This window comes from Bos grunniens, chromosome 2 (genome assembly GCF_055505025.1).
Source record: "Bos grunniens cultivar Pamir isolate PY7600 chromosome 2, Bosgru_T2T1.0, whole genome shotgun sequence".
Classification (NCBI taxonomy): domain Eukaryota; kingdom Metazoa; phylum Chordata; class Mammalia; order Artiodactyla; family Bovidae; genus Bos; species Bos grunniens.
The window spans coordinates 126,328,519-126,356,052 of NC_141166.1; the positions used below are offsets into that span (position 1 = coordinate 126,328,519).

Here is a 27,534-nt window from a genome sequence, read left to right on the forward strand (position 1 = left end):
TCTAGGTATTTGTTGGCTGTGCCCCAGGGCTTTACTTCCTGTTTTGAGATACCATAAATTCCTAACACACTAGCCATGTACATATTAAAATTATATATATTAACAAAGCCAGATAGAATGATTTTGGATTTTCTAAACCACTGCCTGCCCTGCACGCCCCCCGCCCAACCCCACCAATAACACAGAAAATCAAAACTGATTGTGTTTTAAGTTCTTAAGGAGACTGTTTGTATATTTTGTTTCCATAGAAAATATTCTCTTCTGGTACCAATATTTTAAAAATTGCCTTGCAGTGTTCCAAAGGAATGCTGATGTCTAGGATTAGGAACAATTTGGAGGTTCTGTGGCACCATCAAAGGCTACTGAAATGGGGATGTTATATTACTCAATAATAATTGTCTTTTCTTTAGACATTTAGATCTGTCTTTAGACATTGAAAATGAAAGGTGAGATTTGCCTAGGGAGGTGAGGAAAAAATGAAGACTTATGTTTTGAAGATTCTTTTGGAAAATATATCCAGAGAATCAAGAGTGGAATGATAGAGATTAAAGAGTCAGAGACCTTCACAATCTTGGTCATTCATCATTTTTAAAAATCAAGAGCAGATAATACACTGCTTTTCTATTGAAAATATGTACATTTCAGTTTCTCTTTGATAACCTATCTACAGTTTTAGAAAAATATATCATCATGTCTACTTCTCTCACCAACTTCCAAAGTAAAAGAATAAAAAAAATACATGATGCAACAAGATACAAAGTTTAAGCAAAAAAAGAAAAAGAAGAACCTGTGTTAGTCCTTCATTAAACTCTGGAGTAAATTATGGTAGATTAATCAAATGGTATGATAGATTACATACAATCCCTGAATGTAAAAGACATGATACCAACAAATATTTCTTAAAATTTTCATGTTTCTTTTTTAAAATATTGCTAATGTAAACATAGTATCTGAAGATATTATTTTACATTAAAACTAGAAATCAAACTGAAATAGCTCTTTTGTAATAGAATCACAGGAAAAGTGATTGAGGCATTTGTTTCTGATATTCATTATACCTTCAATTCTAGGCTGTTTGCAGAAATTCATTTCAGAATATAAGAAAGCCTGATATCACCAAAGTGGAGCTTTTAAAAGATGTTCAGAACAAAAAAGAACTTATCCTTCGGTTAGTAGCTCATGATATTGAGCAGGAAATCTCAGAAAGTACCATAGAAGAGGAACTAACTTCATCTGATGAAGATGAAGTTGTTTTAAGAGAGATTGTACAAGAACACTCAGGAGAAAATATTGAAGATCAAGTAAAACATTCCACAAAGCCAGTAGAAAGCAAAGTCGTTTCTCCCAAGCCAACACAAAGCACAAGCAGTTTGAAAAAGTTTTTTTCACTAAGTAAATGTTGTCAGCCCACATCCAATGCAAATGTTGAAAATACTGGAACAGTGTCAAATCATGTAATAGAAGCTAAGAATGGACAGATTAAAAGAACTGTTGCTGAACTTGACATGTCCCCCTGCTCAGGAACCTTCACTGAAACAGATTCTACTTGGGAGGAAAAGTCACAGAGTAAGGTGAGTGAGAAACATGACTCTCAATAACCAGATGTCTGTGGAAAGAGTAGAGGTCTTCAGAGATTCTGTCCAAGAATGCACCTTGAGTAGAAAAGAATACTAAAACGGTTCCAGATATAGTCTCTTCCTAAATCTGGCAACATTTACAGTATGCAAGAAATGCATACAGTATGCAAGAAAAGTTTACAATATGAAAGAAACTTTCTAAAAAAATTTACAACATGCATAGAGCACAATTGTGCGCATAGAACACAATTGCATATAGAAGACAAAACAGATAATGGAAAGAGACGTAGAATAATTAGAAAGCCAAGGATGACAGAAAAAGAAGCTACTTAAGAGAAATGAAAGTTAATTATTTACATATTTTAGAAGATTTCCTCCCTTTTATATTTTGACTGGTAAATACATTTTCAACAAGTAGGGCAGGACCAGAAGATGGGTCGAGGTAGGAGGTAATTTAAAAAAAAAAAAAAACAACTTCAGATTGGGTTTCAATCCCAACTCTGTCTTTAATAGCTATGCATCTTTTGGGCAAGTTACGTAGCTTTTTTTTTAACATGTTGCTTAACCAACTTGACCAAAGTTAACAAGTTAATAAAAATATTTTAAATATCACCCTTGCAATCAGCCCATAAACCCCTCTATATTCATGGAGAACAACTTTCATCCCTAGTACCAAGTGCCTCACATAGCATAATGGTTTGGATTTCAGTGACTCTTTGGGTGGTCCTTGTTCAAAAATGTATACCAAAGTATGTTTTTGAAAAGTATATATGATTTAGGGTTTCCTGGTGGGATAATCCTATTGATTATCCTTTTGACATGATTCCCAAATTAACACAAAAGCTGAGATGAACCAGAAACAACAGATACAACTCTGTTCAGTTCAAAAGCTTCCCAGGCAAATCATCTTAACACATACTCTAAACTATTTGCTGGGAATCTATGTGATTACATGACTAGATGCAGTCTGCAGAATAGTTTTCTTGAGCCTCATTCAGAAGTACTGACTTCATAGACAACTAAAGAATTGTTACAACATTAACAAAAGTAAAAATGGATTGTATGAACAGTAATCCCAGTAATAGTAGTCTATTTTTTCAAGATTATAATAGACACAACACTAAACGTATTCTTATAAAAGTTATGGCCTTAAAATCACACATGACTTCCCAACCAGATCAGAGTACAGGTTCACATGATTGAGTTGACAGTCTTCTGAACTGACCAGAGTTATATCTCTGTTCTTTTTGAACTGTTTCCATAAAATACCTGTAAAGTACAGAATTGGAAAACCATATATATCAAACTTTGTGCTACGTTTATCTTTAGCATTTACTCAAACTTCAATGTTATTGTCTAGAACCTTTCACTAGCTATTTCCTAAAAACTATATTGGAAAAGGACATTTTACTTAGAACTATAGGTTCCATCCATTTTTAAGTAACCTCTGAAACTTTTTCTAATTATAGTGTATGTTAAGAGGGGAGAATATGCCAAGTATATGGTGAAGTGCATATCAAATGTAATACATGGCTTGCATTTTTCCAGAAAGAAGAAAAAATCCTTACTACTGAGCCGACACATTACTTCATACACAGAATTATGAGTTCCTCTTCATACAACCAAGAAGATCTGATTTCATATGCCAGGTATATGAAATTAAAGCAATATAAAATAGCAATCTGAGATGAGGGTAATGCTTCTGGGAAGACTGAAGTCCCTGGTAAAACTTGATTGGGCAAGTATTCAATCCTATAACTTCCTTCACTCCTTCTTATCCTTTCCTCCCCTACCTCTCCACTGTGCTTCTCTAAGGCCTTTTCATTCTGTCTGATGCCCCATTCCTAGTTACTTGCCCTCTACATTCTTCCTAGTCTAACAGTGTCTTGAATTAAGAATTCGCTAATGTGTTATAGTTTTGTTTTTTAATCTGGAAGATAGTGATATGAATGCAACCCAGTGTCTTTCAGCCCAAAGGGTTCCTACTCAAATCTCTTTAAGTAATTCAATGTTCCAGTATGTATGAAGAGAGGGAACAGTGTAAGTTGGAGCATTCAGAGATGAATTCTAGGAAACAATGTAGTTTGATGTGGGTCTGTATATATAGACAGCATTTACATGAGAAGGCAACCCAAGTTTGTATGATTATCAGAGCAAAGTCTGAACTGTTTAGCTGTGAGATCAGATTGCCAACATTTACTGAACCATAGAGAAAGCAAGGGAATTCCAGAAAAAACATCTACCTCTGTTTTGACTACACTAAAGCCTTTGACTGTGTGGATCATAACAAACTGTGGAAAACTCTTAAAGAAATTGGAATACCAGACTATTTTACCTATCTCCTGAGAAACCTGTATGTGAGTCAAGATGCAACAGTGAGAGCCCTGTGTGAAACAGCTGATTGGTTCAGGACTGAGAAAGGAGTACAACAGGGCTGTCTGTTGTCACCTTGCTTGTTAACTTATACACTGAGCACATCATAAGAAATGCCAGGCTGGATGAGTTACACAGTGGAATCAAGATAGGCGGGAGAAACATCAACAATCTCAGATACACAGATGATTCCACTCTAATGGCAGAAAGCAAGGAGGAACTAAAGAACCTCTTGATGAGGACGAAGGAAGAAACTGAAAGAGTCAGCTCAAAACTAAATATTAAAAAACTAAGATCGTGGCATCAAGCCCCATTACTTTATGGCAAATAGAAGGGGAAAAAGTGGAAGCAGTGACAGATTTACTCTTCTTGGGCTCTAAAATCACTGTGGATGGTTACTACAGCCATGAAATCAGAAGATGATTGGTTCTCAGCAGGAAAGCTTTGACAAACATAGACAGTGTGTTGAAAAGCAGAGACATTACTCTGCCAACAAAGGTCTATATGTCAAAGCTATGGTCCTCCCAGTGGTCCCATATGGTTATAAGAACTGAACCAAAAGAAGGCAGAGCGCCAAAAGATTGATGCCTTCAAACTGTGGTGCTGGAGAAGACTCCTGAAAGTCCCTTGTACAGCAAGTTGATCAAACTAGTTGATCTTAAAGGAAATCAACCCTGAGTACTAATTGAAAGAACTGATGGCTGAAGCTGAAGCTCCAGTATTTTGGTCACCTGATGTGAAGAGCCAATACTTTGGAAAAATCCCTGATGCTGGGAAATACCGAGGGCAAAAGAAGGGGGTGTCAGACAATGAGATGGCTGGATGGCATCATCGATCCAATGGACATGAACTTGGGCAAACTCCAGGAGATGGTGGGGAACAGGGAGGTCTGACGTGCTGCAGTCCATTGGGTTGCAAAGAATGAGAAGCATCTGGGTGACTAAACAACAGCAACAGACTTGAAATCTAATTAGATTTCTAATCTAATTATATCTAGAACAGACATTGCCTAAAATTATTCTTAAGTTTATAAGAGTATTCATAACCTAGAAACGGAAGTATCTCTATTGTGGGAGAAGCAATAGGTATAAATAGAAAAATCTACCTGGTTATAATTTTTCCCCACACAGCATGATGCAGTTCTTTTTGACATACTATTTTGGGACATTTGTTCCTGGCCAAATTATTGCCTCTTGTTCCTAAATAATGATTGATTGTATTAACAGACAAAATTAGTAATGCAGGTACCCCTCTATTATTTATATCAGTGAAGACAGAGGGCACAGTTGATACCAAATAAAAGTCAATTTAGAGTGAGGTAGGAGAAGGCAATGGCACCCCACTCCAGTACTCTTGCCTGGAAAATCCCATGGATGGAGGAGCCTGGTGCTGCAGTCCATGGGGTCGCTGAGGGTCGGAAATGACTGAGCGACTTCACATTCACTTTCCCCTTTCATGCATTGGAGAAGGAAATGGCAACCCACTCCAGTGTTCTTGCCTGGAGAATCCCATGGATGGGGGAGCCTGGTGGGCTTCCATCTATGGAGTCACACAGAGTCGGACACGACTGAAGCAACTTAGCAGCAGTAGCAGGCCAAAAAAATGCAAACCCTTATTTTCTTGTAGAAACAAAAATAACTATAGACTGATAAAACAACTTCACAAGAGCTCTAGAAACCGATCAAGTAATAGCATCAACCAAGGGAATGCCCAAAGAAAGGCCACATTCAAAGTGGCAGAAAATTCCAGACTTTTCTTATCATTACCTAAGCCCCTTCTGTAACATGATGTGGCATAGTTGGAAAGAAATGGCCCAATTCTCAGTTTTTTCTCTTGAAGTGGAAAGAGCAGATTGGAACTCATTTGCAATGTTCGGATCTATCTGTGGACTACCTGAGAGACTATTTCTGTCTCACCTGAAGAAGCACAGATTGGGAATGATGGCATAGTTTGGATCTAAGCCTGGAAGCCACAGAAGTCAGTAGATGGATGCCATGGTGTATGGAAATCACAAGGGACTACAGATGCACAGACACCTGAAAGCAAGAGATTACAGACACAGGGAAACCACAGAACAGCTAAGGCCCTGAGAAGAAACCTCGGATATGCAGATGATCACCCTTATGGCAGAAAGTGAAGAGGAACTAAACAGCCTCTTGATGAAAGTGAAAGAGGAGAGTGAAAAAGCTGGCTTAAAACTCAACATTCAGAAAACTAAGATCATGGCATCTGGTCCCATTACTTCATGGCAGATAGATGGGGAAACAATGGAAATAGTGACAGACTTTATTTTCTTTGTCTCCAAAATCACTGCAGATGGTGACTGCAGCCATGAAATTAAAAGACGCTGCTCCTTGGAAGGAAAGTTATGACCAACTTAGACAGCATATTAAAAAGCAGAGACATTGCTTTGCCAACAAAAGTCCGTCTAGTCAAAGCTATGGTTTTTCCAGTGGTCATGTATGGATGTGAGAGTTGAACTATAAAGAAAGCTGAGGGCAGAAGAATTGACGCTTTTGAACTGTGATGTTGGAGACAACTCTCGAGAGCCCCTTGGACTGCAAAGAGATCAAACCAGTCAATCATAAAGAAATCAGTCCTGAACATTCATTGGAAGGACTGATGCTGAAGGTGAAACTCCAATACTTTGGCCACCTGAAGCAAAGAACTGACTCGTTGGAAAAGACCCTGATGCTGGGAAAGATTGAGGGCAGGAGGAGAGAAGGGGATGACAGAGGATGAGATAGTTGGATGGCATCACTGAGTTGATGGACATGAGTTTGAGTATGCTCTAGGAGTTGGTGATGGACAGGGAGGCCTAGCATGCTGCAGTCCATGGGGTCGCAAAGTGTCAGACACGACTGAGCAACTGAACTAAACTGAGAAGAAATATGATGATACTCTTAGCAAACAAAACATTTAACAGCAGGTCGGGAAAAGTGAAAAAGGAAAAGCAAAAGTACATACATAGGCCCAGAAGGACATAGGCCCGGAACAAAATGAACACCTGAAGGCTTTACCTCCGTCTGTTCCCAAGGTTCCCCGTTCTGCTAGTTAGTGAAGGGTTTCTACACCAATCTCCAAAAGCTGGAAGAGATAACTGTTTCTTTAAATGCTCAAATTCCATCATAAGATCACAATGTATATTAAGAAACAAGAAAATTTGGCACATTTTTAAGAAACCAAATAAATCCTCAGAAAATGTCCATGGAGAAGCACACCAAATGGACATATATGACAAAGAGTTTAAAATAACTGAAACACAAAGACCCAAAGGAAGTCAAAGGAAAAGTATACGAAAAAAAAATCATACAAATAAAAAGAGATTAAAAGCTGTAAAAAGGAACCGGTCAGAACTAACAAATTCTGTAACTGAAAAATATAGCAACTAAATTGTAAGATTCACTAGATGGGCTCAAAAGCAGTCACAATCAAGCAGAAGAAATAATCAGTGAATTTGAACACAAGTCACTTGAAATTATTGAGTCTGACAAGCAAAAAGAAGAGGCTGAAAAAGTGAACAGATTCTATAGAACTTAAGGGATATCAGCAAGCATACCAATACACACACACCCACACACACACTATGGTGAATTCCAGAGAAATGAGAGAAAAAGGGCAAGGGGATTATTTTAGGAAATATGGCTAAAACCTCCTCAAATTTGTAAAAGCATGAATATACAAATAATAAATTCAGTGAATTTTAAGTAACATAAGTGCACAGAGATTACCTGAGACATAATCACAACCATCAAAAGACAAAAAGAGATTCTTCAAGTGGCGCCTTAGAAATTGCTTGTACAAGAGATCTCCATAAAACTGTCAGTAAAACTTTTAGAGGGAACCTTGCAGGATGGAAGGCAGTAGATTATATATTTAAAGGGCTAAAAGAGAAAACTGTCATGTGACAACTCTTATTACCAGTAAAAAATACCCTTCAAAGTGAAAGAGAAATCAGAACATTCTAAATTAGAAAATGAAATGCAAGAAATGTTAACACAAGTTCTTCAAATTGAAACTAAAGGATGTTGGATGGTAACTCAAACCCGTATGAAAATTTTAAATTCTCTAGTAAAGTTAAATATATGGACAAATGTAAAACCAGTATTATAATAATTTTATGTGGATTCTTTACTATCTGAGCCACCAGGGAAGCCCAAAGACTAAATGGAATTTATATAAAGCCATAATTTGGGATAGCAGTAACAAAGGGATAGCAGTTGATCTATCGAGGAGTAGAGTTTTTGTATGCAACTGAGGTTAAATTGGTATCAGTTTAATTATCATAACTTTAAGATGTCATATGTACTCTCTGTGTTAACAACAAAGAAAATAACTATAAAATATACATGAAAGGAAACAAAAAGGGAATCAAAATGTGTCTCTGTAAAACCTCAACTAATAGGAAGGAAGCAGCAGTGGAGCAAATGAGGGATTTCATTCTTCAACATAATAAAGGTAGTATCTGACAAACTTATAGCTAACATTATGTATAACCATGAAAAGCTGAAAGCATTTCCTTTAATATCAGAAAGAAGACAAGGATGTCTACTCTGTCCAGTTTTATTCAATGATAGTTGACACTCTCATCACTTCTATTCAATATATTACCAGAAGTCCTAGTCAAAACAATTAGGCAAGAAATAAAAGGTATCTAAATTGGAAGAGAATTAAAATGAGTTATGCTCATAGATGATATTATCTTATATGTAGAAAACCAATGATGCCATACAAAAAAAAAATACTTTTAAGAGAAATATATGAGTTAATCAAAGTTGCTAGATATAGAATTACCCAGAAGAAAACCATTGCATTTCTATACTCCAGTGAAAACTGAAAAACATACCTGGAAGAAATTTAAAAAGACACAAATTAACAGAAATATTCTGTTAAGATTTTAAAATAATACCCGAAGGATTGTGCACATTAAATGGAATCCTTATAAAAATTCTGACTTTTTACAGCAAAAGAAAAAATACATTTGAATATTTATATGGTATCTCAAAGGACTTCCAGTAGCCAAAACAATCCTGAAAAGAAAGAACAAACTTGGACTCCTTGTTACAAAACTTATTACAGAATCATGGTAATCAAAGCAATGTGGTGCTGACATAAAGACAGATATGTAGACCAATGGAATAAAATAAATAACCCAGAACAGATCTTTAATATATCAAATACTTTTTGATAAGCATCCCAAGACCATTAAATGGAGAAAAATGTCTTTTCAACAGATGGCGTTGGGAAAACTAGATAACCACACACAAAAATGAAGTTAGACCTTTACCTTATACTATGTAGAAAAACTAATTCAAAATGGGTCAAAGACACCTAAGTAAACTATAGAATTCTTGTAAGAAAACATAGAGGGAAAGCCCATGACATTGGATTTAGCAATAATTTCTTGGATATGATACTAGAAGTACAAGCAGTAAGAAAAAAATTAGATAAGTTTGACTGTATCAAAATTAGAAATTTTTGTGCTTCAAAGGAGAGTAAAAAGTCAGCACATAGAATGGGAGAATATAATTGCAAGTCATATATCTGATAACGAAGTACTATCCAGAATATATAAAGAACTCCTATAACTCAACAAAAACAAAAAACAACCTGATTAAAAAATTAGGCAAAGGGCAGCTTGAATAGATACTTCCTCAAAGAGGATATATAAATGGGCAATAAGCTTGTAAAAAGGTCCCCAGCATCACTGATCATTAGGGAAATGCAAATCAAAACCACAATGAGATGCTATTTCACACCCATGAGAATAGCTATAATCAAAAAACAAATTTGTTTTTTCATAAAATAACATGTTGGCAAGAATGTAAAGAAATCAGAACCCTCGCACAATGCACTGGGAATTTAAAATGGTATAGGCACTATTGAAAACAGTATGAGAGTTTGTGAAGAAAAAAAAAATTTAAGAGTTACCATATGATCCAGCAATTCTACTTCTGGGTATATACTCCAAAGAATTGAAAACATAGACTCAAACAAATATTTTTATATTTATATTCATAGCATCATTATTCACAATAACCAAATCTTAGAAGCAACACAAGAGTCCACTGATGGATGAATGGATCAGCAAAATATGGTACATAATTTCAACAGAATATTTCTCAGTTTTAGAAAGGAAGGGCATCCTGACAAGGACACGTCACCTTGAAGACACTATGCTAAATGAATAAGTCACTCACAAAGTAGCAAATTTATGATTCCACTTATATGAGATACCTAACTAGTCAGATCACATAGGCATAAGGTAAAATATGGGTTCCAGGAGATGGAGAGAGAGGGATGTACAGTGTTAGTATTTATGAATAAGGATTTATGAGTACAAAGTTTCAGTTTCAGGGGGAAATGAAGAAGTTCCAGAGATGGATGGTGGTGATAGTTGCACAGTAATGTGAATGTACTCAAGTATAAAACTGTACACTTAAAAATGGTAAAGATGATAAATTTTATGTGTATTTAACCAGAATTTTAAAATTGGGAAGAAAGTCAATTTAAAAATAATCTGCATTTGATTTGGAAACTCAGTGATACATTATTCCAGGTTTACCTCTGTATGGAGAATGAGGACAGATTGTGATTTTACTTAACCAGTAATTTCTTGATTCATTAAATACATTAAAAAATGAAATGTTCTTTTTCTCTTCTGTTTTAGTGAAACTGAAGATTATACTTCAGAGAGAACTAAAATTTTGGAAGGTTGGATTTATTCTTTTTCTTAATTTAAAGTAGAAACTATTCAGACGGATACTCTACTGCTCTGATCAGTTTTTTTAAGTTATCAAGCCTGAAGTTGATACAACTTTTTCCTATGAGCTTATCTACTTTTAGAAAGGATCCAGTACTATATCATGCAGATGTTAAAATAAGTGAACTAGTTTATGTTATTATTAATGATGTTGGTCAAGAATATGATGTGATAAATGAAATTATGTTTACCATGCTCCTGTGAGAAATATCCACAAAATCAGGGTGTATATCATAGATTCTAGCTGAACCAGAAACCATGATACTAAGATTTAACAATTTATTTGAGAACTTATCCTATCTTTGTGCTTAACCAAATCAAAATGTACCCCTAAAAAAGGCCTTTAGAGCTAAATTCATATGTTTACATTTAAATGTGGCTAGTATGGACCTCACATTTTTTTTTTAACCTATAATAATATTGAGTGCTTAGAACATTTGTGTGAGGACTATCCAGCACTGTATTTGTTGAAACCTCAGGTAATTGATATGGTTCTAACAGTGGTAGCATGTCCAAGAATTTGAGTTTGTGCCTACTATGTGAAGTGGCCTTTAAATCTGAACCACAAGTTTACCCTGGGTATTTTGAACATACAGCTCACTCAAGGTGTTACTTAAGAAACATTCTCTCAACTTGAGGGAGGAAATCATTTTTATTAACATGGTTCATAAAATAACAGTAAGTACACCAGAATTCTGTAAACATACTATCAGATCAGATCAGATCAGTTGCTCAGTCATGTCCGACTCTTGGTGACCCCATGAATCACAGCATGCCAGGCCTCCCTGTCCATCACCAACTCCTGGAGTTCACTGAAACTCACGTCCATCGAGTCAGTGATGCCATCCAGCCATCTCATCCTCTGTGGTCCCCTTCTCCCCCTGCCCCCAATCCCTCCCAGCATCAGAGCCTTTTCCAATGAGTCAACTCTTCACATGAGGTGGCCAAAGTACTGGAGTTTCAGCTTTAGCATCATTCCTTCCAAAGAACACCCAGGGCTGATCTCCTTCAGAATGGACTGGTTGGATCTCCTTACAGTCCAAGGGACTCTCAAGAGTCTTCTTCAACACCACAGTTCAAAACCATCAATTCTTCAGTGCTCAGCCTTCTTCACAGTCCAACTCTCACATCCATACATGACCACAGGAAAAACCATAGCCTTAACTAGACGGACCTTTGTTGGCAAAGTAATGTCTATGCTTTTGAATATGCTATCTAGGTTGGTCATAATTTTCTTCCAAGGAGTAAGCGTCTTTTAATTTCATGGCTGCAATCACCATCTGGAGTGATTTTGGAGCCTAGAAAAATAAAGTCTGACACTGTTTCCACTGTTGCCCCATCTATTTCCCATGAAGTGATGGGACCGGATGCCATGATCTTCGTTTCCTGAATGTTGAGCTTTAAGCCAACTTTTTCACTCTCCACTTTCACTTTCATCAAGAGGCTTTTGAGTTCCTCTTCACTTTCTGCCATAAGGGTGGTGTCATCTGCATACCTGAGGTTATTGAGATTTCTCCCGGAAATCTTGATTCCAGCTTGTGCTTCTTCCAGTCCAGCGTTTCTCATGATGTACTCTGCATAGAAGTTAAATAAACAGGGTGACAATATACAGCCTTGACGAACTCCTTTTCCTATTTGGAACCAGTCTGTTGTTCCATGTCCAGTTCTAACTGTTGCTTCCTGACCTGCATACAAATTTCTCAAGAGGCAGATTAGGTGGTCTGTATTCCCATCTCTTTCAGAATTTTCCACAGTTTATTGTGATCCACACAGTCAAAGGCTTTGGCATAGTCAATAAAGCAGAAATAGATGTTTTTCTGGAACTCTCTTGCTTTTTCTATGATCCAGCGGATGTTGGCAATTTGATCTCTGGTTCCTCTGCCTTTTCTAAAAGCAGCTTGAACATCAAGAAGTTCACGGTTCACATATTGCTGAAGCGTGGCTTGGAGAATTTTGAGCATTACTTTACTAGCATGTGAGATGAGTGCAATTGTGCGGTAGTTTGAGCATTCTTTGGAATTGCCTTTCTTTAGGATTGGAATGAAAACTGAAATTTTCCAGTCCTGTGGCCACTGCTGAGTTGTCCAAATTTGCTGGCATATTGAGTGCAGCACTTTCACAGCATCATCTTTCAGGATTTGGAATAGTTCAACTGGAATTCTATCACCTCCACTAGCTTTGTTCATAGTGATGCTTTCTAAGGCCCACTTGACTTCACATTCCAGGATGTCTGGCTCCAGGTCAGTGATCATACCATCGTGATTATCTGGGTCGTGAAGATCTTTTTTGTACAGTTCTTCTGTGTATTCTTGCCATCTCTTCTTAATATCTTCTGCTTCTATTAGGTCCATACCATTTCTGTCCTTTATCGAGCTCATCTTTGCATGAAATGTTCCTTTGGTGTCTCTGATTTTCTTGAAGAGATCCCTAGTCTTTCCCATTCTGTTGTTTTCCTCTATTTCTTTGCATTGATCGCTGAAGAAGGCTTTCTTATCTCTTCTTGCTATTCTTTGGAACTCTGCATTCAGATGCTTATATCATTCCTTTTCTCCTTTGCTTTTTGCTTCTCTTCTTTTCACAGCTATTTGTAAGGCCTCCCAGACAGCCATTTTGCTTTTTTGCATTTCTTTTCTATGGGAATGGTCTTGATCCCTGTCTCCTATACAATGTCATGAACCTCATTCCATAGTTCATCAGGCACTCTATCTATCAGATCTAGTCCCTTAAATCTATTTCTCACTTCCACTGTATAATCATAAGGGATTTGATTTAGGTCATATCTGGATGGTCTAGTGGTTTTCTCTACTTTCTTCAATGTAAGTCTGAATTTGGCAATAAGGAGTTCATGGTCTGAGCCACAGTCAGGTCCTGGTCTTGTTTTTGCTGACTGTATAGAGCTTCTCCATCTTTGGCTGCAAAGAATATAATCAATCTGATTTCGGTGTTGACCATTTGGTGATGTCCATGTATAGAGTCTTCTTTTGTGTTGTTGGAAGAGGGTGTTTGTTATGACCAGTGCATTTTCTTGGCAAAACTCTATTAGTCTTTGCCCTGCTTCATTCTGTATTCCAAGGCCAAATTTGCTGGTTATTCCAGGTGTTTCTTGACTTCCTACTTTTGCATTCCAGTCCCCTATAAAACAAACAAACAAACAAACAAACATACTATAACCCAGTGTTAAAATAATCACTGTATGATTCCCATATTATGGAATCCTAGGCTGTTTAGAGTCAGACAAAAATCACTTAATATAACTTCCTTCATTGTTTACATGAGGAAATTCAAGCTCAGGGTGAGGAAGTGACTTGTCCAAGGTTACTTTAAGTCACAGGCAGAGCCTAGTCTAGATCCTATGTCTTCTGACCCTAAATTCAGGGTTTTGTTTATTCCAGCTTCGTTGCAATTATCAAGCTTAATTCTTATATCCTTCAGTAATATTGCAGCTGTCCAATTAATTCATTCAGAAATAGTCACTGAGCACCTCCTTTCTGTTCTAAAATCCTATATGTGAATAAGACTGATAGAGTCCTCAACATCATAGAATTTACATTATAACTTGAGGCAGAGCAGCAAAGATAATTACAGGTATAAGTATTTCCCATCCCATCTGAAACAAAAACCAAAGAAATTACAGTGGCATGCAAAACCCTACATCATCTAGACATTACCCCAAACCCCTATTATCACCTCCTTGGTTTCCCTTCCTGGCTCACAGTGTCGTAGCCTCACTGACATTCTGCTAGTCCTTAAACATTTCAGGAATTCAGCATCTCTGTACTTGCTGATCCTCATGTAGCTTTCTTGTAGATTCTTCAAGCAAGAATACTGGAATAGGTTGCCATTTCCTTCTCCAGGAGATCTTCCCCACCCAGGGAATGACCCAGGTCTCCTGCATTGTAGGCAGACACTTTACCTACCGTCTAGGCCACCAGGGAAGTCTAAAGTGAAGTCGCTCAGTTGTGTCCGACTCTTTGCGACCCATGGACGGAGTAGCCTGGGAATTTTCAGGCAAGAATACTGGAGTGGGTTGCCATTTCTTTCTCCAGAGAATATTCCCTACCCAGGGATCGAACCCAGGTTTCCCACATTGTAGACAGAGGCTTTACCATCTGAGCCACCAAGGAAGCCAAGGAAGCCTTCCTCCTGTATCTACATTGCTTATTCTTTACCTTCAGAAACTGAGATGTCACCTGCTCAGGGAAGTCTTCTTGGACCACACTCTTTTAAATTGTAACCTCATTGTCAAGTTCAGTTCAGTCGCTCAGTCTTATCCAACACTTTGCGACCCCATGAATAGCAGCACGCCAGGCCTCCCTGTCCATCACCATCTCCCGGAGTTCACTCAAACTCATGTCCATCGAGTCGGTGATGCCATCCAGCCATCTCATCCTCTGTCATCCCCTTCTCCTCCTGCCCCCAATCCCTCCCATCATCAGAGGCTTTTCCAATGAGTCAACACTTTGCATGAGGTTGCCAAAGTATTGGAGTTTCAGCTTTAGCATCATTCCTTCCAAAGAACACCCAGGGCTGATCTCTTTCATAATGGACTTGTTGGATCTCCTTGCAGTCCAAGGGACTCTCAAGAGTCTTCTCCAACACCACAGTTCAAAAGCATCAATTCCTCGGCACTCTGCTTTCTTCACAGTCCAACTCTCACATCCATACATGACCACTGGAAAAACCATAGCCTGGACTAGACGGACCTTTGTTGGCAAAGTAATGTCTCTGCTTTTGAATATGCTATCTAGGTTGGTCATAACTTTCCTTCCAAGGAGTAAGTGTCTTTTAATTTCATGGCTGCAATCACCATCTGCAGTGATTTTGGAGCCCAAGAAAATAAAGTTTGATATGGTTTCCCCATCTATTTCCCATGAAGTGATGGGACCAGATGCCATGAACTTCATTTTCTGAATGTTGAGCTTTAAGCCAACTTTTTCACTCTCCTCTTTCACTTTCATCAAGAGGCTTTTTAGTTCCTCTTCACTTTCTGCCATAAGGATGGTGTCATCTGCATATCTGAGGTTATTGAGATTTCTCCCGGCAATCTTGATTACAGCTTGTGCTTCTTCCAGCCCAGCATTTCTCATGATGTACTCTGCATATAAGTTAAATAAGCAGGGTGACAGTATACAGCCTTGATGTACTCCTTTTCCTATTTGAAACCAGTCTGTTGTTCCATGTCCAGTTCTAACTGTTGCCTCCTGAACTGCATATAGGTTTCTCAAGAGGCAGGTCAGGTGGTCTGGTATTCCCGTCTCTTGAAGACTTTTCTGCAGTTTATTGTGATCCACACAGTCACAGGCTTTGACATAGTCAATAAAGCAGAAATAGATGGTTTTCTGGAACTCTCTTGCTTTTTGGATGATCCAGCAGATGTTGGCAATTTGATCTCTGGTTCCTCTGCCTTTTCTAAAACCAGCTTGAACATCTGGAAGTTCACGGTTCATGTATTGCTGAAGCCTGGCTTGGAGAATTTTGAGCATTACTTTACTAGCATGTGACATGAGTGCAATTGTGCTGTAGTTTGTGCATTCTTTGGCATTGCCTTACTTTTGGATTGGAATGAAAACTGATATTTTCCAGTCCTGTGGCCACTGCTGAGTTGTCCAAATTTGTTGGCATATTGAGTGCAGCACTTTCACAGCATCATCTTTCAGGGTTTGAAATCGCTCAAATGGAACTCCATCACCTCCACTAGCTTTGTTCATAGTGATGCTTTCTAAGGCCCACTTGACTTCACATTCCAGGATGTCTGGCTCTAGGTCAGTGATCATACCATCATGATTATCTTGGTCGTGAAGATTTTTTTTGTACAGTTCTTCTGTGTATTCTTGCCACCTCTTCTTAATATCTTCTGCTTCTATTAGGTCCATACCATTTCTGTCCTTTATTGAGACTATGTTTGCATGAAATGTTCCCTTGGTATCTCTAATTTTCTTGAAGAGATCTCTAGTCTTTCCCATTCTGTTGTTTTCCTCTATTTCTTTGCATTGATCACGGAGGAAGGCTTTCTTATCTCTTCTTGCTATTCTTTGGAACTCTGCATTCAGATGCTTATATCTTGCCTTTTCTCCTTTGCTTTTCACTTCCCTTCTTTTCACAGCTATTTGTAAGGCCTCCCCAGATAGCCATTTTGCTTTTTTGCATTTCTTTTCTGTGGGAATGGTCTTGATCCCTGTCTCCTGTACAATGTCACGAACCTCATAGTCCATAGTTCATCAGGCACTCTATCTATCAGATCTAGTCCCTTAAATCTATTTCTCACTTCCACTGTATAATCATAAGGGATTTGATTCATTGTCAAGATGGCAGTGCATATTCTGCTTCTTTGCTTTTTTTTTTCCCTAGCTCTTATTACTGTATGACAGACTTCATTTTTTTTTTCACTATCTCCTTCTAGAATATAAGCTCAATGAAGATCAAATCTATATCCCAAAGGGTCTAAAACAAGCTTATAGTAGGTGGAAGCAGTAAATAAGGGAGACTATGGGAATAACTAAAGAGAGTGCACAAGAATTCTGTTTTGAATATGTTAAGATATTAGATATTTAAGTTGAGATGTCACATAAGCCGTAGGATATTTAAATCTTGAGTTGAATGACAAGATTAAGGTTGAACATTTTAGTTTATAGTTTTATATACACTATAAAATATTCCTAATTTTAGTTTATAGTTTTATATAGAATATAGAAGAAAATCTCAAATAACTTGAATCTGAATATCCTAGGATCCTAAACTAGCAGGAATTTTTCTGTGACTTTTCATCAAAACAAATTCCTAGTACATCCTGGAAAGTTGATAGTCACCTAACCTAGAAACATAAAAACCTGTGTTTGGAATGACAGCCATGGTAGTAAATCCAAATGTCCTCAGTCATTTAAATGTAAGTTCAATTATGTGCAATATAGAGTTAGGGACTTTAGAAATATTATTAACCAACAATGAAATTTTGCCAACCTTGTCAGGTAAGTCAGATAATTAGCTCTTCTCTTGAGTTAACTGAGGTCTTGCTACTGTTTTGTTTTTCCAGAACCTAAATTGATCCTAACAAACATGTATTGACTCTTGATGAGTACATGTCTATAAAATGCATAGTTTTTTATACATGAGATATCCCATTAAGTCTTCTTCAGACAGAGACAGGAAAATAGTCTCATTCACAGTCTACAAAGGGGAGGAAACTGGGAGAGAAGTCAGATTAAATTCAACAATATCCTCACAGCTCTAAGTAGTAAAGCTAAGACTTAAACTCAGGTTTTCTGATGCCCCAGCAGGTGAACTGCCTTCTTAGTGATGGGTCTTTGTGAAACGTATCTCCTAGTATCATTTCTACCCTCCTTGGGTTGATTTTTTTTACTGGTGTCGACTTCCCCTGAAATTTAGGCAACTTTTAGTTGTGCAGCAACTCCACCAGGTTTCCTCTTGGTATTGTCTCAAAATTCTCCTGATTCTCACTCAGAATATTTCATAAGACTAGCTCTTTGTTCCAATTGTCTGCTTTTAATTAGCTATGTAGAATCAAAGAGTGCTAAAGCTGGAAAGGCCCTTAGGAATCACTTATAGGGTAATTTCTTATTTTACATGTAAAATAAATAATAAAGAGGCACATAGGGATTGAGTGGTCATTCTTAGATTTATAGTTATTAAGTTATAGAACCTGTCTTTCCTATGACATCACACTTCATCTTTCATAATTCCTAAAAGAAGGGCTAAAATATGCCACATACATCTAGGGATCTCACCTATTTCAGTTTTATTCACATTGTCTGTGCACTGAAACAAGTGCTTCTATTAGCCTAATTCTATGACTTTTCAGTGAAAAACAATAAGATCAGGTTTGTGTCAATGTTATTTGTGCTTCAGAAAGAATACTATTTTTTTCCTGTTTTTTTCTTCTTCTCCACAGCAAGTTCTCAGGAACAAAAGCCAGAAAATTCAAACAGTGTTAAGGTAAGTATTTTTTCTATACCTTATAATTAGAATATATGAGGCCATTTGAGTATATTCTGTTTTAATCAATAACCATATGGTGCTGTTTGAGGGGCATCAGGAAGTATTCCCCTATTTGCAATTTCTTCATGCTCAAATCTCTCCTCCAGGCTAAGACTTGTCCATGGTACCCAAGAAATCTGTCAATTCTCACCTTAGGGTTAAGCTATCATTCCTTGCTTAAGTGCACAGGATAAGCCACTATTCCTCCTTAGCACCTGAAAACAATTCCATTCCTTAACTCTGTTACTGCAGTCACTAGAGGAAATCTGAGAAGGAATGGGTCATTTGGCCCTTCAATGCAGATGGTGACTGCAGCCATGAAATTAAAAGACGCTTACTCCTTGGAAGGAAAGTTGTGACCAACCTAGATAGCATATTCAAAAGCAGAGACATTACTTTGCCAACAAAGGTCCGTCTAGTCAAGGCTATGGTTTTTCCAGTAGTCATGTATGTATGTGAGAGTTGGACTGTGAAGAAGGCTGAGTGCCGAAGAACTGATGCTTTTGAACTGTGGTATTGGAGAAGACTCTTGAGAGTCCCTTGGACTACAAGGAGATCCAGCCAGTCCATTCTGAAGGAGATCAGCCCTGGGATTTCTTTGGAAGGAACGATGCTAAAGCTGAAACTCCAGTACTTTGGCCACCTCATGCAAAGAGCTGACTCATTGGAAAAGACTCTGATTCTGGGAAGGATTGGGGGCAGGAGGAGAAAGGGATGACAGAGGATGAGATGGCTGGATGGCATCACTGACTCGATGGACGTGAGTCTCAGTGAACTCCGGGAGTTGGTGATGGACAAGGAGGCCTGGTGTGCTGCGATTCATGGGGTTGCAAAGAGTCGGACACGACTGAGCGACTGAACTGAACTGAAGGCAAGTAGACCCAAGTGAGGGATTTGGTGGAGGGAGAGAAGAAACAGAAGCCTCAAAAATGGAAGAGAGCAGGTTATAAGAAATAAATGCTGATTCCATTTATTTATCTGCATTCCTAAGGACTGACTGCCTGAAGACAATTTTCCGAAAGACTCAGCCAGCTAGGCTCCACTGTAAACTCAGAAAGTGTCCTCCTTCCTAATCCTCTTTAGAAAGTTTTCAATGAGTCCCCAAGCTACAAATCCTCTTATGTTGTGGTTGTTTCTTGGCTCAATTTAATCCTATTTTTAAGCAAATCTCCCTAACTCCATGACACCCAATCCATTGATTATCCAGTCACTTCTTATTACCAGAGTAATTTTCAGAGTCAAATCTTACAACTCATACTTAAGATAACTTTTACCACATCTCTAAAGATGTTGGGTTAGTTCCTCACTCAACCTAATCTTCATTTTTAAACTAAAATATCTGTTTGACAACCTCAGGCTTCACTTAGGCCATGTTTTCCAAGTAATATCAAATGTCACTAAAATGGAGACAATCTTTAGTCTAAGGACCTGATTAACAGACTATTCCTTGTGCCAATCTGAACTGCTGGCTAATCTGCACACTTTTGGCTCCTGTCCTTTTTCTTCACTTAACTGTTTTTCCATGGTAAAATTGTGCTTACAGTTTTTATTCAGCCCAGTTCTGAGAAAGGTAAAGTAAAGCACATTCCAGTTGTGCCTCTCACTGATTAAACTCTCTAGACAACTACCAAGGGCCATGAAAAGCAACTGATTGAGTAGCTTGGGGCAGGAAATCAGAACTCCAAAACCCTTATGAGTTTCGTGGGTTTTTTCCTCTCACATCTCCTAGCATAGACCCAGGGCAGTTAAAATCCTGTAATTACATAGAGGGAATGGATAAAATAAGAAAGCTCCAAGAGAAACCATGGCTATCTTACGACAATTAGGAAGAAGTACCTATGAAATGGAAAGTAGGGAGGCTCTCTCTCTCAAGGCAAGATTTAGCCATGAACCTGTACAACAGTGGCAACGAAGCTGTGAGGCACTTAAGACTGAGAGAAAATCCTTCTCTCTGACCAGAGGAATTAGTCTCCAGCAGCAGCAACATGAAGAACACTAGGGGGAAACCTGCCACGTTTTTCTCTGCCTTCTTTTGTTACTTTACCCTGGACATCAATACCGTCATGGGATGTGTGAGACGGCACCCAGGAAGGCTAGAGCCATAGCATTCTAAACATAGAATCAGAATAGGGGACTGTTGAGAATCAGAGACACTGAAATCAAAGAGAAGAGGGACATGAAAAAGGAACCCCTCCAAATCTGTTTTTATAAAGTGTCTCCTGAGATGTGCATGCAAGGAACTGACTTGATGTTCTATAGACAAAAGGTTATAGAAACTGAACTACAGTCTTAATAGAGATACACACTAAAAAATACTGCCAAGACTCTGAAAACTAAATTTACATTGGAACCACTGTCACAGAAGGCGGGGTAGGATGTGTGTTCTGAACTTTAATGGGTTAATTAACTACTTTAAAAACAAATCAACCCTCTACAGAGGATTTTAACAGTTCTTAGAATCATATAAATTGTTCAAAAAGGTCAGGATACAATACAATATTACTCAACATACAAAGAACTAAGACAGTGTCTATAACTTTAAGGCAAAGGAAAAAGATGCCAACTCCAACATAGGCAATATTTTTAAATTTTCAAATAAAAATTTTAAGTGATATTAAATTTAATCAGGCTTCATTGGTTTATTTTTGTTTTCATTTTCTTTATTCTAGGAGGTGAGTCAAAAAGATCAAATAGGACCCAACTAAATTTAAAAGCTTTTGCACAGCAAAGGAAACCATAAGTAAGACAAAAAACAACCCTCAGAATGGAAGAAAATATTTGCAAAGCAATTGACAAAGGATTAACCTCCTAAATATACAAACAGTTCATGTAGCTCAATATCAAAGAAATAATGCAACCAAAAAATTGACAGAAGACATAAATAGACATTTCTCCAAAGAAGACATACAGATGGCCAACAAACACATGAAAAGATGCTCAACATCACTAATTATTAGAGAAATGCAAATCAAATCCATGAGATATCACCTCACACCAGTCAGAATGGCCATGATCAGAAGACACATGCATCCCAATGTTCCTTGCAGCACTGTTTAAAATAGATGTGACATGGAATTAACCTAAATGTCACAGAGAGATGGACGAAGACAATGTAGAACATACATACAATGGAATATTACTCAGCCATCTAAAGGAATGGAACTGGGTCATTTGTAGAGACATGGATAGACCTAGAGATTGTCATACAGAGTGAAGTAAATGTGAGAGAAAAACAAATATTGTATAATGTCACTTACATGTGGAATCTAGAAGAATGGTACAGATGAACTTATCTGCAGAGCAGAAATAGAGACACAGATGTAGAGAACAGATTTATGGTTACCAAGGGTGGTGGGGAAGTGAGGGTTGAGATGAGTTGGGAGATTTGGACTGCCGTACATACACTGCCATGTACAAAACAGATAACTAATGAGCATCTGCTGTATAGCACAGGGAACTCAGTGTTCTCTGGTGACCTAAATGGGGAAAAGTCCAAAGAAGAGGGGATCCAGGCACAGCTGATTCTCTTAGCTACATAGCAAAATCTAACACAACATTGTAAAACAACCACAAGAATTTTTTTTAAAAAGAACCTATAAATTTTTATTAATAAGGTTATTTTAACAATGTTCCATGAAGTAGCAGCAAATATTCTTGAATCTCATGTAATGCTGGAAGTTCTTAGCAGAACTTAAGTATATTTATTCATCTGAGACACATGGCACCATCAGCTTCCTTCTTATAGAATAGGTATTATCAACTCTGATTCTCACACAATAGAGTCATGTGTTTTTCTTTAGTATCAATATCTTCCCCACCTTCAGGGACTTCAATTCCATGGTGTTATGGGCCCAGGGATTCATATTAAAAAAAAAAAAAAAAAAAAGATTTCATAGATAATTCTACTGTGCAGCCAATGCTGAGAATATGTTCTTTACACAGTCTCTGCTCCATTTCATTCTTCAAGTATCCTGTTCAAAATATCTCAAACTCTGCCTCAAATCCTCTTGGAGGAACTGTGGTAGAACTCATTAATATCTGGTGGTCTTTTCATAATCTATACACAAGGCATTTTGTGGTGCATATATTTAGCCTTACTTCATTGACTTATTTCCTTTTTAAATTACTAGCATTCTAGAATAGCTATAGTGAAATCTTGCTACCTGTCCCAGGCTATTTCATGCCTTTCTGGGGAAATTGCTTCTTTTGCATTCAAAGACATGATAAAGTCCTATGGAATAAAGCTAGTATCTGAGCCACGTTCCCTGCTCTAGATCCACACAGCCACTTGACTTCTCTTCGGAAACAGCTAAGATTTCCATAAAAGGAAGAGCTATGTAGTAAACATCTATTTCCTTCTCTTATCTTTATTATCAGAAAATAATCTATAACTTACTACTCATTGCAGTTTATCCCAAAGAGGAGGAGGGAGAGACACAGCTGACATTTTTTTTTTGTCTGTTATGATACCTGAGCCTTCAATTATTTGGTAGTCAAGCTTGGTTCATATCTATGATAAGGGTCAATCCTAGCCATATAATTGGCAAAATGTATGAGTCTCAGATAATAATTGTTACTGCAGAACATAGAAGTCATATAAAATGCTATAATGATTATGCTACATCTCCTGAGGATTTCTAGGTATCTCTAGTATGTAGTATCTAACAAAAGGTTGAATCAGTACTTTGCTTTGTCTTGCAGTTTATCACCATTTTTGAAGGAAATAAGAACATTCTTCACAGTATGAATCCCTCAAAAGAAGTCATTTCAGGTATAAAATATGTAATGCTTTTAACATTACTTCTAGATGAGTACATTACTTCTCCTTTGCAGTTTTGATGCATGTTATCAATATGAGATTGCTATATATAAAAATACAAATATTATATATAAATATTAAGATATTATTTCCACTTGCAGTTTACTATGCAATTCTTAAACCAAAGAGGTAATAGGTAATGGAACTAACATTGATTAGGTATCAGCTATCTTCATTTTACTAAAGGAAAAGTGAGAATAACTTATTCAAGGCCACCCCAAGCTAGTAAGCTACAGCGCTGGGGTTCAAATACAGATCTGCCAGACTTCAAAGCCTGAGCTCATTCAGCATGACCATAGCTGACATACTCAAATGATCACAGGAGCTAAGTAGATGACAAACAAGAGCAGTATTTGAGCAAGGGTCCATGGCATGCCCCATCTGAAGAAAGGAGCTGTTACTCATGTCCAGTCATTGGCATGCTGGCTTGTTGCCAGGCCTTCTAATTCAGGTTTTAGCATTTTTCAGAAGAAAGTAGAGACAGTTTTGTGTGAAAAATCCTGACTTTCAGATTTATGACGTAATTTCAAAACACCTGATGAATGAAATAAAACTTGTTTATATCTCCTACACCATATAGTATTCCCTCTGCAAGTCTTAGAACCCTAATTTACAAATGAGAAATGGAGGTAAATAACTATCAGAGGTTATACAGCCAACAAATGGAGAGCTTTTAGGGTTCAAAAACATATCTTCTTTCTTTTATCTTACATTCTTTCTTCCCTCTACACTGTGGATCCATATAGTTGCCATTGCGTCCCAGAACTAGGTCCTTAGTGGGTAATGACCAAAGATACCTTATAGTTTTGTTGTGAAAAGAACTATTAATTGATAAACACAAGAGTTCACTGTTCACTCTGGGAATGATGCTATTAACCTAGTACACCAGCCACCCCCCAGTCTTCTAATAGTGAATATGGATTTGGGCAGTCTTTGGTGTGTTTCTAGAAACTGCTTTACAACACTGGAACCACCCAGAATACCTTTTTGACTCTGAAGATTCCCAGACCCTCTATAGCCTGGCTAAGTTAGTATCTTGGAGTAATGATGCCCAGAAATCTGCATTTTTAACAAGACCACCAAGTTTTCAGAACATTAACCCTTACCTCTCCAATGAGAATTTCAGAAGCCTTGTCATAATGCCTCAGTCATGTTAGAAAAATTTTTATCTTTCCTTTTCAGAATGTACATTTTTCTCTTTCATCCATACTTCTGTCTTTTTGCTACAGATTTTGGCTTTTTCCTTTTTAAGTTTTAGATAATTTAAAAAACAATAGCACAGGAAAAATCTAAACAGAGGCTTCCCAGGTGGCTCAGTGGTAAAGAAGCTGCCTGCCAATACAGGAGACTCAGGAGACAGATTCAATCCCTGGGTTGGTAAGATCCACTGGAGAAGGAAATGGTAACACACTCCACTATTCTTGCCTGAACAAAAAATCCCACAGACAGAAGAGCCTGGTGGGCCATAGTCCATAGGGTTGTAAAGAGCCGGACATGACTGACAAACGGGGCATGCACTAAAAACCTAAACATAGTTTTTTTTTTATTCTTTATTGTGTTGGCTTTCTTGGACTTCCCTGATGATTCAGATGATAAAGAATCTGCCTGAAATGCAGGAGATCCAGGTTTGAACCCTGGGTCAGGAAGAGCCCCTGGAGAAGGGAATGGCAACCCACTCCAGTATTTTTGCCTGGAGAATTACATGAATAGAGGAGCCTACCAGGCTACAGTCCATGGATCACAAAGAGCTGGACACAGCTGAGCAACTAACACTTTCACTTTTCACATCTGACAGCTTTAAATTTGCTGTTAGCTGTGTTAGCTTTTCAGGGGCTTCCCAGGTGGGTCAGATGTAAAGAACCTGTCTGCCAGTGCAGGAGACACAGGAGACCTGGGTTCCATCCCTGAGCCAGAAAGATACCCTGGAGAGGGAAATGCCAATCCATTCCAGTATTCTTGTCTGGAGAATCCCATGGACAGATGAGCCTGGCAGGTTACAGTCCATGGGATCACAGAAGAGTCAGACATGACTTAGTGACTAAACAACATTTTTGCTTAACCATAGAAGATCACCTTGCTAGAAAAAACAAATGTAGTAACTATAAGAGGTATAGTCATGAATTCTGGCGTGAAGTGGAAATAAGAAAAGATGGGCTTTTACTATCATGTGTGCTTTCATGTCCTGTCACATCCTATCATAAGTTTTCATAAAAGTACATAAATATTCACCTCTGTCTTTACATGTAAAATACTCATTTTGTTAAATTTTAATATGGTATTCTCTAAGAGTCCACGCCCTGAAGAAGTGATAAGTGAAAGTGAAGTTGCTCAGTTGTGTCCAACTCTTAGCAACCCCATGGACTGCAGCCCACCAGGCTCCTCCGTCCATGGGATTTTCCAGGCAAGAGTACTGGAGTGGGTTGCCATTTCCTTCTCCAAATCCCATGTGATACAGAACAATAATTCCAAATGGAAACTTTTATTATCCATACAGTCTCCTTTCACACGACAAAAGAAATCACATGAAGTCAGTCAACTAAAAATTTACCCGAAGTCATGAGAAATAATAGCAGTTTTAATGCACTTCTGTTTTCAACAGAGCACTCTGAAATAGTCTCGCTGTGTTGAGTTGAAAGTTATCAGTACTCTCTATGTGAGTTTAACTCATTACCTTTTCGGAGGTTCTTCTGCTAGAAAAAGAAAGGTATTCTTTAAACACCTGATTAGAGAAGTATCAGAGTAGAGCAGGTATAATGATGCCATGAAAGGCAGAAAGCTGGACCCTATGGAAGTGAGATGACTTTCTACTAATGTGACCTTAGGCAGGGTTTCTGACTTCATCAAGATTCATATCCAAAAATGAGGATATCATTCTGTTTCCTTCACAGGGGTGTTAGAAGGATCAAATCAACAGAATCTTTGTGAATATTTTTTAAATCCCATAATTTATTTTATAAATGTCAATTTCTGAATTCTAAATCATTAATCCTATGGTATTACTGTCTCAACTAGAATGTCTAATAAATATCTATACTGCTTTGCTTTGTCCACAGAAACTTCCAGGTCTGATGTTCCCAAACAAGGATCTAAAATGCTGGCAAAGGTATCTTCAGCTCTGTCAAAGGTGTTTTCTCGAAATATTAACACCAATATTTCCAAATCTTCCTCACCACCTCACCAGAATGAGCATTGAAGTTTTTATACCTGATATTACTATGCTTACTTCCCTTATAAAATAAAATGTTTTTTAAAACATTAACATAGTGTCCAATAAGATGATTCCTATAACTCTGAGCAAAAAATTAAGAGCAAGAAAAATAGAGACCTGAGTAACAAAATTTTGACAATGCTTCTGATTAGAATTTTGGTATAAGGAGATGCTGAGTTCTGGTATTACATACATGCCATGAAGATAAAGAGACAAAAAGTATATCAAGTAAATCAGTCAGCCCTCATTACCCAGCAGAAAATGAACTTGAATTTTTTCCTATTAAATTTCCAGAGGGTATGTTCACCAAAATAGTCAGCAAGCTGAGATAAAACTCAAGCTGAATTCTCTGACACAGATACGAAACTGATTGGTTCACTAGAAAAGATGTATTTGTATGTTCAAATAAGAAGTATCTCTAACCAACTACAGGTAAAATTTCATCAGTTTATAAAACACCTGCCAAATAGAAATATGTAACTATTGATAAGAACTATCAAGAAGAATAACTATCAAGAAGAATCACTGTGGAAAAAATATTATATATACATAAGATAACCCCTCTCCTTAAAAACCCTTTTCAGACAAGGTACCTTTTTGGATAAAATACCATCAATAAACAAATTGTTGGTCAGTAAAGTTATTAAATTCTTTATATAGACACCTTATATGAGCATAGATCTCAAGATTCTATTTGTAAAAACATAAAAAGTACTGAGGAAAACTTAACAAGATGGATCATTAGTACAGTGATAAAGGAATTTTTTTAATATCAGTTAACTTGCTACTTTGTGATATGGAT

At 37.5% G+C, this 27,534-nt stretch overlaps 1 protein-coding gene across 1 annotated transcript in view; it reads left to right on the forward strand.

Moving 5' to 3' along the window:
• The window catches only part of FSIP2 (fibrous sheath interacting protein 2), a 151,170-nt gene extending 124,387 nt beyond the window's left edge, over positions 1–26,783 (forward strand). Inside the window, exons 18-23 of the mRNA XM_086371319.1 lie at positions 1,071–1,575; positions 3,088–3,226; positions 10,621–10,664; positions 18,620–18,663; positions 23,407–23,476; positions 26,578–26,783. Coding sequence (XP_086227445.1) covers positions 1,071–1,575; positions 3,088–3,226; positions 10,621–10,664; positions 18,620–18,663; positions 23,407–23,476; positions 26,578–26,717 — 942 coding nt within the window. The 3' untranslated portion in view covers positions 26,718–26,783. The remainder of the gene's footprint in view (positions 1–1,070; positions 1,576–3,087; positions 3,227–10,620; positions 10,665–18,619; positions 18,664–23,406; positions 23,477–26,577) is intronic.
• Positions 26,784–27,534: the final 751 nt, after the last annotated feature.